This window comes from Ambystoma mexicanum, chromosome 12 (assembly GCF_040938575.1).
Source record: "Ambystoma mexicanum isolate Mex_15411 chromosome 12, UKY_AmexF1_1, whole genome shotgun sequence".
NCBI classification, from domain to species: Eukaryota; Metazoa; Chordata; class Amphibia; order Caudata; family Ambystomatidae; genus Ambystoma; species Ambystoma mexicanum.
In genome coordinates, this window is record NC_090936.1 from 512,709,813 (window position 1) to 512,727,673 (window position 17,861).

Below are 17,861 nucleotides of genomic sequence, written 5' to 3' on the forward strand. Positions count from 1 at the left end.
CGTATATGCATATATTTCTGAGGTTTGTGGATCTGCTTAGCTCACATGCTATGCATAGGCCGACATCTAGTGGTTGCTGCAGAGTATTACATTTTTTTCTCTCAAAGGGGCGTTGACAGGGTGCGACATCCACTGTACCCATGGTCCTTTGCGCATCGAGGTCCCTCAGATTGTTTTTTCCCGCCATCGTAGTCGGACGCATATTAGAGTTCCATCTTGGCTGATGCCATTACTTAGTAACGTTTAAACTTAGTTTCTCTTTCTGTCCTTTCGACAACAGTTTACCAGATGGCCAAGGCTCTGAGTCTGAGGACAAGACACCCGTCGACGACAGTGACTCCTGTCTCAACGAACTTTTGCCTGTGGCCTTCAAGGCCGGGGGTCAGGGGGGGGGGTGGAGTTCATATTCCAGTCTCACTAGGAGAATGCATATCCCCCTACACTCCCATTTATTTTGCCAGGCTGCACGATGGCAAATACTAATACATTGGGTGTGTAACCTTTGCCTTCCTAGGGACCAGCCGAAAAACAGTGCAAGTCTTGCAAACTGTTCAGGCCCAAAACATTAAAGAACTGCAATACTAAATGCTGGGCTCGCCACGCCATGGACGTCGAGGGAGCCTCCAGCGATGTCGGCATCCCTAATGATGCCATCGGATTCCCGCACGTGATCCCCCGACCACAACAGACAGCCTGGTGGTTCTGCTACGGGGACGACACCCGGCAGCTCTAGCACCCCCAGTTCGCATCACACCAAGCATATTCCCTCCCACCCCTCATGGCCGAAAGTTGACCACGCCGTTTACCTATAAGCCACATGTGGTGTCGAAGGGAAGGTCTGAACATTCCCTGTTTTCTGGGCCATCACGGTAGTGATCACCACATGACAGGCCCCCAAAACAGACACCCAAGTCAGTTTACGACACTGCGTCTAAATCTTGGAAGTCCTTGGGTTCCGGTGACCGGGCGTCGAAAGACGTGTCGATGGCCACGGCAAAAAGCTCTAAGATGACCGACTTAATGAAGAAACATGTCCCTGACACCCTATTAAGGACCAGGACGTCGAAAAACTCCATCTTGGACGTCACAAGGTACTAAGAATAGGTATTATTCTGCCCTCGACGACACTTTCAGGGGCAATGCATCATAAGACCCCTGCCCCTAAACCTACACCTTGCTCCCTCTGTATTACCAAGCGCCTCCCAGTGGACCCCAGAACAATTTTATAGGGTCATGAGAAGAATGTCCAGTGTTATAAACTTCTTTGATGAGCACCCCGAACAGCTCCATAAACTTCAGGGCTGTTGGGCACAATTGTATGTAGTAACCCTGTGGGGGACTACACCAGCCTTGTCATCTTGACAATAGGTAACCCAAACTTTGGTATAGGCCTGTACTACACAAGTTGATAGTCACTGAGCAGCCAGCTTATTTTAGGAGGGGTCAATTAATTTCTATGTTACATCTCTACAGCTCAGTATCGCGTATTCAAATAACACTTCACTCAAGGTTTCTTGATAAGAATAATTATTTATTAATTGACCAGTTGGGTTTAGAATAAGCCTTCTTTGGAAAGGGGCAATATGCAACAATAAAATACACTTCAATAATACAATCCTTCAGTTTCAGTTAAGTAGACACGCACGCACACGCGCACACACACATCCCCCCCCCCCTTCCCCTTCCAGGGTGACTTCAATTACTAGGATATTGTGGCCATTGCTAGGTCACTTTTTACCTTTTTACACTTCATGCAATACTGAAGTTGTGACAGGTGAGCACTTTTCAAACCCCCAGTGAAATATAGGTTTACCCTTTCCCAGCAATACATGTAAGGGGTGTGTGACTTTTTGGAGGGACAGATCAACACAAAGTCAGAGGGTGAGAAGAGTCTTCAGGAAACCAGGACAGCCAATGTCACTTGAGAAAAGTGTAGGGGAGCTGATGCACTTTTTCTAGATAGTCCAAAATCTTGCACAATGTTAAAAAGAGTTTTGTTGTGGAAAGGAATCACTGTCGGCCACAAGCTGGGAGGCTTATGAAAAGGCAAAGATGCAAGCAGCTCTCCAAAGGGTAGCAAATGAAAGTCTTAAGTGAGAGCAAGCAAACTACACACAAGAGGCAAGTACCCCTAGTTACAAAGTACCTTGAGTCTGAAGAAAAACTTTCCAGCTGGCTTCTGTTCCTGTTGTAGTCCTGCAGATCCTGTTGTTCCTGGGCCTCAGTCGTGGGGACAAGACTGAGGACTTCTGGGGACTCCTGCACTACGGTTTGATGGTCGGCGGTAGCAATGGGCACACTTGGGATCAGTGGCACTTCGCGGTTTCAGCTAATCACAAACGGCACCACCGCAGTTCTTGGACACCTTGTGGGCTCTCCTTGCTTCCGGGGTCCAGCACTCTGTTGAGGTGGCTCAGGCTTGTATAGTCTTGCTTCGAGGGAGTCCGGAGGATCTTCCTGGAGCATGTGTCCAACTTAAAAATGATGCACTCGATTCTGGTGTTCCTGTCCCCTTGCACTCTGTTCCAGCAGCAGCAAAGAAGTACAGCCAGCTGGGAGAGGGGTTCCAGTCAAGTTGTCTTCAGGTCAGTTGGTTCCACCAACCCAAGGGAAGAAGTAGTCCTTTCCCGGCTTCTCTAGTCAATTAGAAATGTGGAGCTTCAGCATTGCAGCAGGGCTTCACCGGGCAAACCAATGGTCCAGTAGAGTGCTTCTCTTCCAGTTTCTTCTTTGGTTCCTTCGCCCAGTGGTCGACTCTGCCTTCCTTGCAAAAGACCTCGCTTTTTATGCAGGTGTCTCCCATTCATTTGCAGCCTAGCTGTCACTCACGCAGCATGGTGTATGTCCTCTAAGGCCAGCCAGCCGACCAATCACCTTTTGGGTGCATTCCTGTAACCAAGGAGTCTAAGCACAGGGCTTTTCGGGAACCTCCCTTGCTTCCTGCCAGACAATCTGGAGCCTGAGGCGGGTTTCACTAGTGAATCCTGCCAAAGACTAAACGACAAAGGAACCAAACCTTGTTTGGCGCGCAGAGTAAATCTCAAGAAGGACCTTACAAAAAGAAATGGAGAAAAAAGACGACCAGGGCCATTTTGACAAAATAGTCACCCCTGGGTGCAGTACTGCAGCTGCGAATCCAGCCTGCGGTAAACGCGCAATGGTAGGAAAATTAAACCACTGCCACCAGCCATTAATTGTAGTAATGGTAACATAAAATTGTTGCCTGAGAAGATAGACAAAGGGGATACTGAGTAACCCCTTGAGCACTCTATGTAAGATAGTGGGTGCTGGGTCTAAAAGATAAGTAAAATCAATTTCACTTTACTGCTCATGGAAACAGTGGATTATCCAAGAGGAGGTCTTTAAACCTTTAGTGAAATCCAAAGGACTTCTCTCTGACACTGCACTGAGGGTGTTGTGTCTCACAATACAAAAAGGTGATGCCTATGGAGTTTATCAGACTCCTAAAACCAAAAGAAATGGTGTCCAAATAAAACTCATGAGAGAGTGGGGAAAAAGGTCTTGTCTCTCCTGGATAAAATTTAAAAGTCCTAACGTCCAGCAAAAGTGCTGGGGGTCTCTAGGGTAGAAGGGAATTAACACAGAAATTAGAATTCTCCCTAACATTCGTCCCCCCACACTTACTCACCAATTGAAATTAAATCTGAGCGTGAAGAATCTATTGAACTCTCATTTGTGAAAAATTGGAAAGAATATCGATGCCTATTGATAAAACTGTATATTAAGGAGAGGATTGATCAATGGTTTATGCGCAGTGGTTGAACCAATACCTTGTCTGTTGTCATACTATTTGATAGGCTCATAAGGGACTCTGGGTCTAGATTGGCAAACCCTGCAGCAAGGACTTTCTAGGGTTGAACGTATGAGTAATATTTTGTGTGGTTGTGCATCAGAGTAGCAGTCCCCCAGTGTTTGAGGGGGAAGTTTTTCTTTTACTACCCTTTTAAACATGCCCATCAAGCCCAATGCATTATTTGGCAAAGCGGTCAAGGACACACTACAAAGTGCTAAGGAGGAATATGATACCCTCAAATCCCTGGGACAACACACAAACCAACTTTGTGCCGAGAGGAGGTTCAAATACATGCCGGTTTAGGACAAAACTCCCAGCGGTCCTTCAACCACAACCAGAGCGGGCAGAGTTTGTGCTGGGTTTCCTCTCAAGGACAGTCCTCACTACAAAACTTTCAAAGGAGCCACAGAAGGTCCAGAGGTAGAGGCAGATCCTCCTCAAGAGGGGGCTCCACCCCTCCTAAGCAATGACCACCCGCTACAGGTCCCCTCCCATGCCTATCCAGTAAGAGGTTGTATTGCTCACTTTACCCACGCATGGGAGGGGATCACGTCAGACAAGTGGGTACTTTCCACCGTGGCGGGGGGGCTGTTGCATAGAGATAATACAAACACCGGCCAACCACCTGCCAAGACAAAGACAAACTATGCAGGAAGAACTACGCATCCTGCTAGAAGAGGTCAAGCGACTGCTACTAAAGGACGCCATAGAAATCGTCCTGGCAAACCAGGTTAACCAGGGTATTTATTCAATGTACTTCCTTGTGCCAAAGAAAGACCTAACAATGTGCCATGTCATAGACCTGCGCCCTGCCAACACCTATGGCAAGCCACAAATGTTCTGCATGACAACGCTACAGGAAGTAATACCACTGCTAAAACAGGGGGACTATATTGCAACCTTGGATATGAAAGGTGCATACTTTCATATTTCAATGATTCCATGCGCACAGAAGATTCCTGTGCTTCAAAATAGCGAATCAACATTACCAATTCTAGGTGCTACTCTTCGGCAGAGCATCCGCTCCAAGGGTATTCACCAAGGTACTAGCGGTAGTGGCAGCGCACCTATGCAGAGAATCAACCCAAGTGTCCCCCTATCTGGACGACTGGCTGATAACCGGGGAATCCACTCATATTTGCAAGCAAAATACCCAGAGAATAATAAATTTGCTGTTTCAAATGGGATTCTCAATCAATGAGAAAAAATCGAATCTTGTTCCAAGCAAAACAAAACAGTTCTTAGGAGCTGTCATAAAAGAGGCTCTACTCTTCCCGTCAAACGAAAGAGTGCAAAACATACTGCTGCAAATACCTCAGTATCTAGCTGGTCGCCAAATAACCGTACGCAAAGCAATGTGCTTGCTCAGGTTGATGGCTTCATGCATTTACCTGGTTCCGCAAGCACGGTTGCGCATGCGCCCAATGCAAGAATGGTTGGTGAAACAGTGGTCTCAGGCAAGCGGTCAGTGGGACGATCTAGTGGTTGTTTTTCTAACCCTAGTTCAAGCACTACGCTGGTGGACACAGGAAAATCTGTTGAAGGGAAAACCTTTTAACAACCCTACAGTACAAGCGATTGTCACAACACAATAGATGCATCTTTCACCGGGTGGGACGCCCATTACATTCACCACATGGCGCATGGCCTGTGGACCCATATCACAGCCCAAAATCACATAAACCTTTTTAGAATTACTAGCAGTGCTCAAAGCCCTACAAGCTTTTCAAGTGCGTCTGTCGGGCCAAACAGTACAAATCCTCACAGACCGCACCACTGGCATGTTTTACATAAACAAGCAGGGGAGTTAAACACTCTCCAAGTCTGTCCGTCTAGCACATAAAATGTGGAAATGGGCACTCAAGCGGAACATGTTCCTAGTGTCGCAACTAACAAGACTCGTTAAGCAGAGATCAACCTGAAGAGCATGAGTGGCAGCTCAGCAGAAAAATGTCAGACAATATTTTTCCCTCTGAGGCTATCCTCCATTAGACTTGTTCGCCACAAGCCAAAACCCACAATGCCCAGACTTAACATCCAGGTTTCCCCAACCCGGATCCAAGGGGGAATGCCCTGTGGATGAGCCGGTCAGGAAAATTTGCCTAAGCTTTTCTCCCAACACCGCTACCGAGTAGGATAGTGAACAAAATGCACCAGCAACAAGCAACTCTAATCCTGGTTGCTCCTATGTGGGCGAGACAACCTTGGTTTCCGCATCAGCGCAAACTGGCGATGTGCAATCCAGTCAAACTCCTGTGCCCCTCCAACATGCTCACCCAACATGAGGGGGGGGGGCAACGTTACACCCACATCCTCAATCTATGAAATTCGCAGCTTAGCTCTTGAAGTCAGTTTGGCCATTTAAAACTACCTCAAAGGTGTATGGAAATCCTCAAGAAGGCACGCAAACCAAACACCAGACACTGTTACTTTAACGAATGGAAAAGATTTGTAATATGGTGCCAGTCAAAAAATGTAAACCCGATCGAATGTACTCCATCACATGCTCCACTTACTAGACCCAGTCTAGTATTCAACTCCCATCAAGATTCACTTAGCGGCTCTATCTGCGTACACCATTGGTGGAAAGTTCCTGTCATTAAGGCATTTATGGAAGGTGTAAAAAGGCTTTACCCCCCCCCCCCATCCCCCTCTATTTCAAAAATGTGGTACTCTCAAAGCTCATAGGGCCCCCCCTTTGAGCCTATGCCCAAATACAGCCTTAAACACCAAACATATATAACTGCTTTTCTGGTGGCCATCACCTCCATAAGAGTCAGTGAACTACCCTTTCTTTGTTATCCACAAAGACAAGTTGGTACTAAAAGAACACCCTAGGGGTTTTCACCCAAGCCCATATACAAGTTCCATGTCAACCAGTCTATTGAACGACCAGCTTTCTTTCGAAACCCTTCAAGCTCAGCTGAGAAAAACCTCGATACACTAGATGTAAGGAAGGCGGTTCTTTACTATTTTACTTAATTCAATTTCTAACGCGCAGCCGTGAACCTGCAGGCGTGAGGGCGCGAGACATGTCAAAAACACATATGAAAAGATGTGAACATGAAGCAAAAGAGGAAGATAATCACCACATCACGATGCAATAGGACCTGATCAGAATAGTTAAGCGAGAGAATGTGTGATTAGTAGAAAAGATGGGTCTTGGGGGTCTTTTTGAAGGAGGTGATCAAGGATTGCTGACGGAGCATGAGGGGAATGAGTTCCAGAGTTTGGGTGCTGCGGTATAGAAAGCCTCGTTCTCCTCGTTCTCCACCTTCTTAAGTTTGCAGCGTGGAAGAGATAGCAAATTCTGGTTACTAGACCTGAGGACCCTTGGGTTAGATTTATCTTGGATTTGATCTTGCAGGTATTTTGGCATTGTGCAAAGTCTGCATTTGAGGACAATCGTTAGAATTCTGAATTTAACGCAGGCTTCAATCGGCAGCCAGTGTAAGGAACGTTGGGCCGATGAGACGTGCTCACGCCGTGCCAGACCAGTGACGACCCAGACGGCCCCGTTCTGGACTACTTGGAGTCTGTTGGAATCAACTTAATACAAACCGACCAAGAGACTGCCACAGTAATCGATCTTTGGCCCAACTATGGCTCTTGCGATGGTCTCAGCATTTGCCTGCGTGATAAAAGGTCTTAAATGAGTCTGAAGTTTTACATAGTAAGTGGAGGCGGAGATGACGCTACTAACGTGGGCACTCATGTTGAAGGACTGATCCAGAACGACACCTAATATTTTCAGTTTAGGTTGGGGAGAGATGTCCACTAGGCCTAGCCTAAATGATTTAAAGATGGGGTCCAAGTTGGCAAGGTAATTGGTGTTACCCACAATCATGAGCTCGGTTTTGCTTTTGTTTAATGTGAGGTTGTTGGCCATCATCCAGTTTTCGATTAGAGAGAAGATTTTGTTTAGCTCTTCATCCTGGGAATGTACTCCGGAGAGTTGAACTAGAACCTGGGTATCATCGGCATAGTTAGAAAATGAGATACCTTCTTCCTCAAGCATCTTTAAAGCAGGGAGCTGTATAGATGTTATAAAGACAGGGGGAGGTACTAGTGCCCTGAGGAACCCCAAAGAGAACCGGAATTGGATCTGCTTCAAATTCCCTGAGGCAGAATCTGCTCTGTCTATTAGCCAAGAAGGAATTGATCCATGATGCTGCGGAGGAGGAATAATTGGCCACCTCGGCCATTCTGGCTACCAAAATGGGATGGTCAACCAAGTCGAATGCCGTGGATAAATCCAGAGCGACGAGGAGAGTTTCTAGGCCTTTGTCCATACTTGCAAGGAGGCGTGACTTGAGATCCAGGAGGGAGGTCGTGGTACCATAGCCCTGCCTGAAGCCAGACTGATGGGTGTTTAAAATGGGGTGCTGATTCAGATGGGAGGCTATTTGTGAATAGGCTACTCGATCGAGTATTTTCAGAAGGAATTGCGTGTTGGTGATTGGGCGGTAGTTAAGCGGATTATCAGGGGCGAGGCTGTGCGTTTTAAGAATGGGGGTGATCCAGGATTTAAGGTTGTCAGGGATGCAGCCCTCTCGTAGGGAAGCGTTAACAAAATTACAAATTGCTTTTAACAGTAAAAGGGGGCAAGATTTTATAATTGGGGAGGAGCAGGGTTCGCCTTTACATTTAGTGGGCATGAGTTGGTCAATAATAGATTTTAATTCAGCCTCTGAGATTGAATGGAAGTTAAATTCGGTGACTGAAGGATTTCTAGTAAAAGGTTTACTATAAGCAGGTTCCAGATTGGCGACCTGTTTTTGTACAATATCGGCTCTGATGCCAAGAAGTTTATTGTGCATTCCGTTCTGGATTTGTTGACACCAGGAATGATCTAACGGTGGAAGTTGCCCATGTGGTTCGGGGGTAGATTCAGAGTCTTTTAGGATCCTGAACAATTCTTTAGTATCCGATTTGACGTTGAGGATCGGATTGTTGTGTTAAGTCTTTTTTGCTGCCGTAAGCTCTGATCTGTAGGCCTTGGTGGTAGATTTATAGGCGTCATGGGTGCGGGTATTACGGTTGGCTTTCCATTGATGGAAAAGCTTGGCAGTAGACGATTTGGACTTTTGTAGGTCTTTAGTGAACCATAAATTGCTTCTATTGGTGGCAAGCGAATTTTTTTTTTTTATTATTTATTTATTTTTGGGGCTTGGTAGGAGCCAGGAGCCAGTGACAGGGAGATAGAGGCTAAGTTGGCAGTGAGAATGGATGGCATGTCCAATAAGGTAGTATGGGCAGAGAAGTTGATTGCAGGGTCGAGGAGCAGAGCAATTTTGTCCTCATGTGTTTGAAGTTGCGCCTGGTGATAAAGCTGGGCTTATGTCACTTAGGTTTTACTGGAAAAGATACCTTTATGGAGAAATTAACAAATGATCCGACCAGGGGCATGGCTTGATATGGGTGTCATGGCAGGGAGTGTTAACCGAGGAGACCCAGTCCAAGATGTGGCCCGATTGGTGAGTAGGCTCGTGAATTTGTTGTTCAAAGCCTAGATCAGAGAGGGTTGTCTCTAATTCTTCAGCCAGTGAGTCATCATTATGGCCTATCCAATAGTTCAAATTTCCAAGGAGAATAAACCGTGTTTTGGGTTTAAGAAGTGGGAGCAAGTAGTTAGCGAGGGCAGCGATGAAGTTATGTGAAAGCGAAGGTGGGCAGTATACAAGAAGAAAGTTCACCGTAGATTCAGCGTTGATTTCTATTTTAATATGCAAGGATTCAACTCCTTCAAAATCAGGGTTTTGAATTACCCAGGTTCAGAGGGTATCTTTGAGAATAAAAGCAAACCCACCACCTCTCCCCGTTATACGGTCGTGGCGGGATAGAGTGTAACCAGCAGGAATCGCTAAATTGAGAGAAGGACCAGCCGAGCTGGACGCCTAGGTTTCTGTTAATGCGCATTGATCGAGGTCGTTATCCGCAATGTAGTGGTTAACTTCCAAGGCGTGTTTAATGAGTGACAGGGTATTAAGTAATAGGCACCGGAGTGTGCTAATTGGGGGTGTGTGAGTACCTACAGGACAACTAAAGGAAGAGTCTGTGGACAATGGCATAACAGAGGGGGTGGGGAGCGGATGAGCGGGTAAATCGAGCGGTGAAGAAGAAAATATGGTAGGTGATGGTCAGGACAGACTTAGATTAGGCTCTAGAGGGCTGGTGCTGAAAGATCTTGCCTTCGGGGAGGGCTTCTCTGAGAGTGGAAGGGCATTTTCTGCATTTATTTTGGCGGGCGGCAGCAATGACTGCAAGTACTTCTTGGAGGGAGATGGTCCAGTTGGGCAAAGAGGGGTTGCAATCACGTCTGTCACAGACCGGCACAGACTGGCTTATCGTGTTCACGCCGGCGCGTTCGCGCCGAATTAGTAAAGAAATAGTCCCACGGACTACACGAATGCTGGGTAATGGAGTCTTAGAGGACCAAGTGCGTGCAGAGATCCTAAACTGTTTTAAATCGCACTAGGTTAGCAAGACACAAACAATAAAGCAAAAGAAACAAAACAGTTACAAAAAACAGACCAACTGTGTGTCTCCATAACACCTGGCAGGGGAGCTGATGACGTGCCAACGCCATTTCAAAATCAAACAAAACTCTGCCTTTCACACCAAGAGCTTGCTTTACCAGGGGTACAGGAGCTACTTTTGACTTTATTGCAAACGTCCCGCTGGGTGCCATTTGCAAAGCAGCTACATGGAGCTCGATGCATATTTACTTAGCACTACTGCATTGACACATTCTAAAGCAGATTCACAGATGGGACAAGCGATGCTAAAACATCTATTTGCTGCTATACCGTCTCACAACCTTCTCCAGACACTGCTCACTATGCAGAGCTTGTGATCTAAGGAGATCCACAAGCCTCAGAAGAGATACATTAATCATCATAATTGTATTTCTGATGCTTGTATCTGCTTAGATTCACATGCGCCCACCCTTCCTCCCCTGTGGAGTTGAAAGTGCGTAGATGTTTTTTGGCTTTATCTACTCTTGTCTGCTTTATTACATCTGTACCCATGCTACCTCATGTCGGAAACAAAACCCTCTGAGGGACCTCGACGCATGAAGGACCATGGGTTCAGTGGACGTCACACTAGGGATAGCATTACTGGCATGCCCTGTCGACGTCCCTTTTCGACTTTCGAAAACAAAAAATGTAATGCTCTGCAGTTACCAATAGATGTCAGCCTATGCATAGCATGTGAATCTAAGCAGATGCAAGCATCAGAAATACGATTACGGTGAGTAATGTATCACATATATTTCATTCAAGTTGTAAGCTACTATCCAGAAGTAAAGTCACTCGTCCATTACATTCTCTACACGTACACAGCACACAATTTCTTACTCATTGAGTCAATTATCACTCGCCCTGGGCGAGTGTGAATTTTGAGCGCTACATATAAATGCATCTCTATCCAAAGCAGCACCATCCACGATTTAAATAGAAAACAGGTATACTATTGTATCACCATATGTCATACTGTTGCAATGAAAAATGGGGCAGAAAGCCAATGGTTAAAACGTATTACAGGTCTTATAAATTATAAGGCATACAAGCAAAATCTCCTGTACTGTAGGTAAATTGTGCTTGAAAATCTAGAGTAGTGTTCCTGGCTGGTTTTCTCAGATCTTGTTCAGGTTGTTGGCAATGCAGTCATTGTTTTCTTCATGTTCATGACTTTTTGTGTGATGCACAAAGATTTACATTTTTGGTTAAGCCAAGTGAGTGTTCATTCACCGATCCAGTTTATTGAAGATCTGGCGTCTTTCAAGTTGGGTACTTTTTGCAGCTGTGTAAAGATGGTACTGAACTCCAGTCCAGAACCAAGTCAAGCTCCGAGAATGACCCTGTATTGCATGTTGCAGAACATCTGCCCCTTTCTTTCATGAGCTGCCCAGGTCTTGATTTTCCAGCCTTCTAGAAATCGCATTTGATATGTCGAAGGACTCCTCGCCTCTCAGGAATTGGATCTATGGTGAACTCGGTGGTCCTAAATCTGCCATTTATGTGTTCTTGGTTTTCACCATTCCTCTCCATCAGACACTAAAGGTCTGGTGTAGACTCTGCAAAGATCTGATCGTTTTTTTTCTAGCTCTCAGCTGAAAATGTTTCCATGTGTTTCTCCAGCTAACTGGACAGCCGGTCCTGATTGGAGGCACGATGGGCACCTGCAGCTACGTTTTGACTGGCACTGAGCAGGGCATGACGGAGACCTTTGGAACCACCTGCCACGGTGCTGTAAGTACACATAATGCTACATTACTAAAGAAAGGTTGTTGCAGAACACCTATGAGCAAATCGCACACTCCCACTGTAAGAGCCCATTCACCTGGTTCTTGTGGTAATGGTCTTTGTTATTGCTTATCTTAAAGATAGTTAAATGATGGTCATAGTTCAGTGTTCATTTGTGCTATGTTGTCTCTGGGCTGGGGGTGGAATGTGTTCATTTTGTCAGTGGTAGAAATCTGACGGCCTCCGTCATTAATAATTTGTCTGTTACCTATAGGTGTTGTGTATAAATTACAGTGGCGAGAGAATTTGGATAGTGATGTATTGACAGTGGGTGCAGATTGTGCAGATTTGTTAATGATATTGGAAACACTGATTCTTATCAGGAAAAGTTGGACTTCCACAGTATACTATGGGTTGTACAACGAGCCTGAGCTCTTGTACAAGGATCAGCCCTCAAGGTGCATGAGAAGGTAATTTGAGCCATACCGTATATGAGGGAGATGCGAGATCTAATGGGTATGCATTAGTGTTTCAGGTAAAAGGGTCTTACTGGGAGACAGAAGTGCATAAAATAGAGGACATTGGCCACAATAGTAAAAAAGAAAATGTGGTGTACAAGGAGAAAAACTGCATAAAAGCATGACTGCAGAAGATGGCAGAATTGTGTAGACTCATGTGGCTCTCCTGATCATTGCGCGTCGCATGTCTGGGGCAGGGGGTAAAGGGAGACTAAGTAGATTGGTGGCTGAGGACACTAACTTTTCACAGCGACTAGGGATATCAGTGCGCTCTAATGAGTATGGTCCGTTCACTCGTAGGTCTTTGTAGATCTGTTCTTTATCAGATTTGCAGTTTGTGCCATGATTGGAAGCATAAGGCAAATTTTGTGGATTCCAGAACTGAATGCATTTACTTGAAGTGCATTTTACGATCAGGCGTTTAACTGCATGAAAATACTCTGTAAATGTTTTCATTGCTATTGATAAGGCAGCTTGCGACACGTTTATGAATGTCTTCAGAGTTGTATTTCTCATTTATATACTATAAGGTAAACCTGGGTTGATCAGAGCGAAAGCTGTGTCTTTAGTTTCTGATAAATATTGCATCGTTTTAACACACCACCTCCTGTCATGCAGGGTCGCGCATTGTCTAGAGCGAAGTCCCGACGAAATCTTGACTTCCAGGATGTGCTGGACAAGCTGGCAGACATGGGAATTGCTATCCGCGTGGCTTCACCCAAGCTGGTGATGGAGGAGGTAAGGGTATCGGAAGTAAGCACCGCTCCATGCGGTAAGTGTGATGGGAGGTGCAGCGGTTAACTCTGTGGGTTTGTTTGAACAAGAGGAAACCTGGCGGGACTTTAAGAGGACACATGCTTCTTTGGGGGAACTGGCATTGAAGTCTTAATGGTAGATGTTGATGGGTATTGATTGGAGCAGTTATTTAGCTGTCCATATGGAGGTCTGCGGTTATAGATTTTAAGTGGGTTATAGTGGCAGTCTTCCGAGCATGTTAAATGATGACTAAAAATGCTCACACCCACCTGCCATTTTGTCTGTCCCAAGGGGGTGGAAGGGTATGAAGCAATGCATCTTGCTTTTAGCTACCATATTGCTATCTATTGTGCTTTCATTAAAGGTGACCAGTCAGGCCCTTTGTATTGGCACCTACATGGCACTCCTATGGTTGTGTCCCCTTTTACAGTATGGCCTGAGTTTGAGTGTTAAAGAGGTAATTTTTGTTTTTGTTTTTATTTTGCAGGCCCCTGAATCTTACAAGAATGTAACGGATGTGGTGGACACCTGCCATGATGCTGGAATAAGCAAAAAGGCCATCAAACTCCGACCCATTGCTGTCATCAAAGGCTAAAACGGGACCTCATTTTGAATGCACCAATGCCCAACAGCAGAACTAATTGTCTTGTTTTACCTGTCCCCTTTGTCATTGCCCTTTGTACAATGAGAATGTATGTCTTACTGTTGTACTACCGCTTTGCTTTTCTGCCCTTCCTTCCTCTCCACTTTTTGCCCCTTCCCCACCTTTTCATCTTTATCCCTCGTGTGCTTCCAAGTACCAATTCGGACACATTTGGACTCTGGTAGAAGTGATATTGTTTTTTTCTTCTCCAGCTATTCGTAGTCAAAATGTCATCTCCAGGTTAAATGCATACTAATACTGTTTTTTTTTTTTCCTTCACATGATCTGGGGACCAGCTAAATTTGCCCCCGATGGTGGGCGAGCATGCGTCCCTAAAAATCATCTAATTTGATGATTCTGGAACGTAGTGCAGCAGATGTCCTGTGTTCTGACACATTGAAATTAGTTTCCCCAATGAATTGTTGTATCAAGGAAATTACTTTTTGGTTTTCTCTCGATGCTGGGTGTCCGCAAGAGGAGAATATTTGTTAGGAAATGCCTGGCATGGCCGAGGTGGCAGAAGAAATATGAGGGAATAAAATTGCCATTGGTTCCTTGTTTCGACTGCTTCTGGCTCCTGTATTTTCGTGTGTGGTGTATATTATTATTATTATTATTATTATTTTTTTTTTTGTGGACTGGTGCAGCTGGGGGACCAACTGGAAAACTCGAAGGTTTCTTTCCCAAGTCTGGAGTAGACTCATCCTGAGAACATCTTGTCCTAGCACCATCCCCTTTCAAACTAATAGTAATGTATTGAGCAATTCCCATGCCTTTTGGAAGAGAACTGCACACTTCTGGACACTCAATGGAATGTGTCTGATCACATGTAGGTAGACTCGGTGCTTCACCATGACTTGGTGGACCTTCCGCGTTCGCCATTGAGAAGATTCAGCAGCTGTGGTCTTGCCAGAAGTTCTCTGAAGCGGTCTAGATCTGCCTCAGTGCCTGGGTCCTAGGCAGGGACAGCAGATTAGGCAAACTACGATGTTTAGCTGGCCGGGCAAATTCAGAGTTTCTGCATGATTCACATGTCCACCTAAATGGCCAATTCAAACCTGCGTAAGCACCACCAGAATTCTGCGTGCAATTGTGATGGTGATTTGAAGTGCCACCCTGAGACGTTCAGGGGAATGTCATAGGTGGCCTGCTACAGCCAAGGGGCGAGTAAAAGACTGAGACACAGAAGGACAATACAATGTGCTGAGCAATGAAGAATAAAAGATTGGAGGGCAAAAAGGGAAAGCTAAGAGCAGATTTTGACTCTAGCATTGCGTTGAAACCACTGAATGTTCTGTTCTAATGCAGAAGGCAAGTGCACCTTCTCGTGGATTTGGTGCTCTGTAATGGAGCCCCTGACACCCAATGGACTGTGGCAGTTGCACTTTGCTCCTACTTTGCATAGATACTATGCAGGAACCACACAGCACCCTGCACTGTTGCTTTTTATTTGCAAGATTAAGTATGCACTTGATTTAAAAGATAGTGGACTTTTTTTTTAAAGGTGCATCTATGCCACCAAACAGGGGTTATATAAATTATTTTCCTTGGCATCCTTGTTTCAGAATGACGCTGATGATACCCAACTAATCTTCAGCAGATCAACCCACATTTCGTGTGAAGTCCATGCCAAAATAAATACTGTTGGGTACAGATTTGGGGTAGTGCTCTTAAGGAGCAATACAACAATCTCAGCCTCCTGGCAATAGGACCCAACCTTTTGGTATAAGTCTGAACTAAACAGGTTGGTAGCGCAGTGGAGCAGCCAGGCTTATCTTAAGAGGGTTCAATGTGAGCAGGCGAGTGGTTACACAAAGATTTACAGTGACAATCATTCAAATAAACACTATAAAACAATTATATATTTATTTACCGGTCATGTTATATAAGCTTTCTTTAGAAGGGAGCAATATTATAGCAACACACACATACCTTCAAAATGCACTCTCTTGGTATCTAAATAAGCAAGCACCCATTGGGGATGCCACACAGACACTTCCTACTCCCTCAGGTGACATCAATTGCTAGGACACTGTGGACATTGATCTGTTACTGTTGGCATTAAGAAAAGCATGGTGATGTGGCAAAGAAAAGGTTACTCAGAACAAACCAGGGATCACAATTATTCTTAAGCAGGCAAATACTTTCCAACCCTCCCCAGTGTCATAGGAGAAAGAGAGTCTTTCAGTGGAAACAGGCTAGGCTAAAGTCAATAGGCAAAAGTCTATGTAACTGAAGCACTTCTTGTAGGTAAGTAGAAAGGTATTTGCACAATGTTTTAATGTCTTTAGTGAAGAAGAAGAATCAATGTAGGGCCACAAGCTGTAAGGCTTGTGAAGAGTAGAAACAAATCTACAAGAGGTAAGTTCTCTTAGACTTTACAGTACCTTTTAGTTGGAAGAAAAGCAGCTGATGACTTCTGTTCCTGTGCAGCTCTGCAGATTCTAGTGTTCCTGGGCCTCAGTTGTGGGGACAAGCGGGAGGACTTCTGAGAACTCCTGCAATGGGATGGTTATCCACAGCAATTTTATCTTCAAACAAGTGGCAATTCAGTGTTTCAGCTCCTCGCGTCTACCGCAAACAGCACCACCGCGGTTCCTGTATGTCGAGATGGACTTTCCTTGCTTCTGGGAGTCCGGAGGATCTTCCTGGAGTTCGGGTCCAGCTTAAAAGCAACACACACAAACTGGTGTTCCTCTCCCTGGTGTCGGGGTTCCAGCAGCAACTCTGTGGAATATCAACCAGCTTTGAGAGCAGTGTCCAGGTGCCTTACTTTGGTGTTGATTGGTCCCACTAACTCAAAGGGAGAAGTCGTCCTTGCAGGGGCTTCTCTTTCGATACTGATTTGGAGCTTCAGCACAGCAGCAGGGCTTCACCAGGAAAGCCAACGGTCCAGGAGTTGCAGCAGACGTCTTCAGGTTCTTCTTCGGATTCATTCGTCCAGTGGTCGACTTTGCCTTCCAAGCCAAAAGCCTCGCCTTTTATGAAGGTTTCTCCCATTCATTCCAGCCAGGATGTCAATCACCCAGCAGGGTGGCTGTCCTTACCGGACATCAGCCGACCAATCAACTAGGAGTGCATTCCTGTCTCCTAGGAGACTAAGCACGGGGAGTTTCGGGCACCTGCCCCCACCAGACACCCTGGAGCCAGAGGTGGGTTTTACTCGTGAAGCCCGCCAAGGACGAAACTAACGAAGGGACCAAACCTGGTTTGGCATGCAGGGTAAATCTCAAGAAGGACCTTCCCACAAAGAAATTGCAAAAAAAGACGGGCCATTTTGACAAAAATGGCACCCAATGGTGCTTTACTGCAGCTGCGAACGCAGCCTGCGGTAATGACACACCACGGTAGTTAAAAGTAAACCACTGCCACCAGCCATTAATCGAGGAAAGGGTAACATAAAATTGTTACATGAGAAGCTAGACAAAGGGGATACTATGTAACCCCTCCAGCACCCTATTGTAAGGTGTGCGTGCTGGGTCTAGAAATCTACAGTAGGAAAGTAAAGTCAATTTCACTTTACTGCTCTTGGAAACAGTACTTCTCCAAGAGAAAGGTATTTAAACCTTTGGGAAACCTGGAAGACTTCCCTGTAGCACTACACTGAAGGTGTTGTGTGCTACAATGTAAAAAGATGCCTATGGAGTTTGTCAGACTCCAAAAACCAAAAGAAACGGAGTAACATTAAAGTACCTGAGAGAGTGGGGGAAAAAAGGGTCTCGCTCTCTCCAGGTAAAAATGAAAACGTCCTTGAGTCCAGCAAAAGAGCTGGGGGTCTCTAAGGTAGGGAGAATTCTCAGAAATGTGCGAATTCCTCTCTAACACTCAATCATATTGAACACTGGATCGACCTTAACACTGTACAACTGACTGTCTCAACA

The 17,861-nt window shown here is 45.5% G+C and overlaps 1 protein-coding gene across 1 annotated transcript in view; it reads left to right on the forward strand.

Annotated features, from left to right (window-relative positions):
• RTCB (RNA 2',3'-cyclic phosphate and 5'-OH ligase) overlaps window positions 1-14,541 on the forward strand; it is a 280,519-nt gene extending 265,978 nt beyond the window's left edge. The window contains exons 10-12 of the mRNA XM_069628792.1: window positions 11,959-12,069; window positions 13,200-13,319; window positions 13,825-14,541. Coding sequence (XP_069484893.1) covers window positions 11,959-12,069; window positions 13,200-13,319; window positions 13,825-13,932 — 339 coding nt within the window. The 3' untranslated portion in view covers window positions 13,933-14,541. The remainder of the gene's footprint in view (window positions 1-11,958; window positions 12,070-13,199; window positions 13,320-13,824) is intronic.
• Window positions 14,542-17,861: the final 3,320 nt, after the last annotated feature.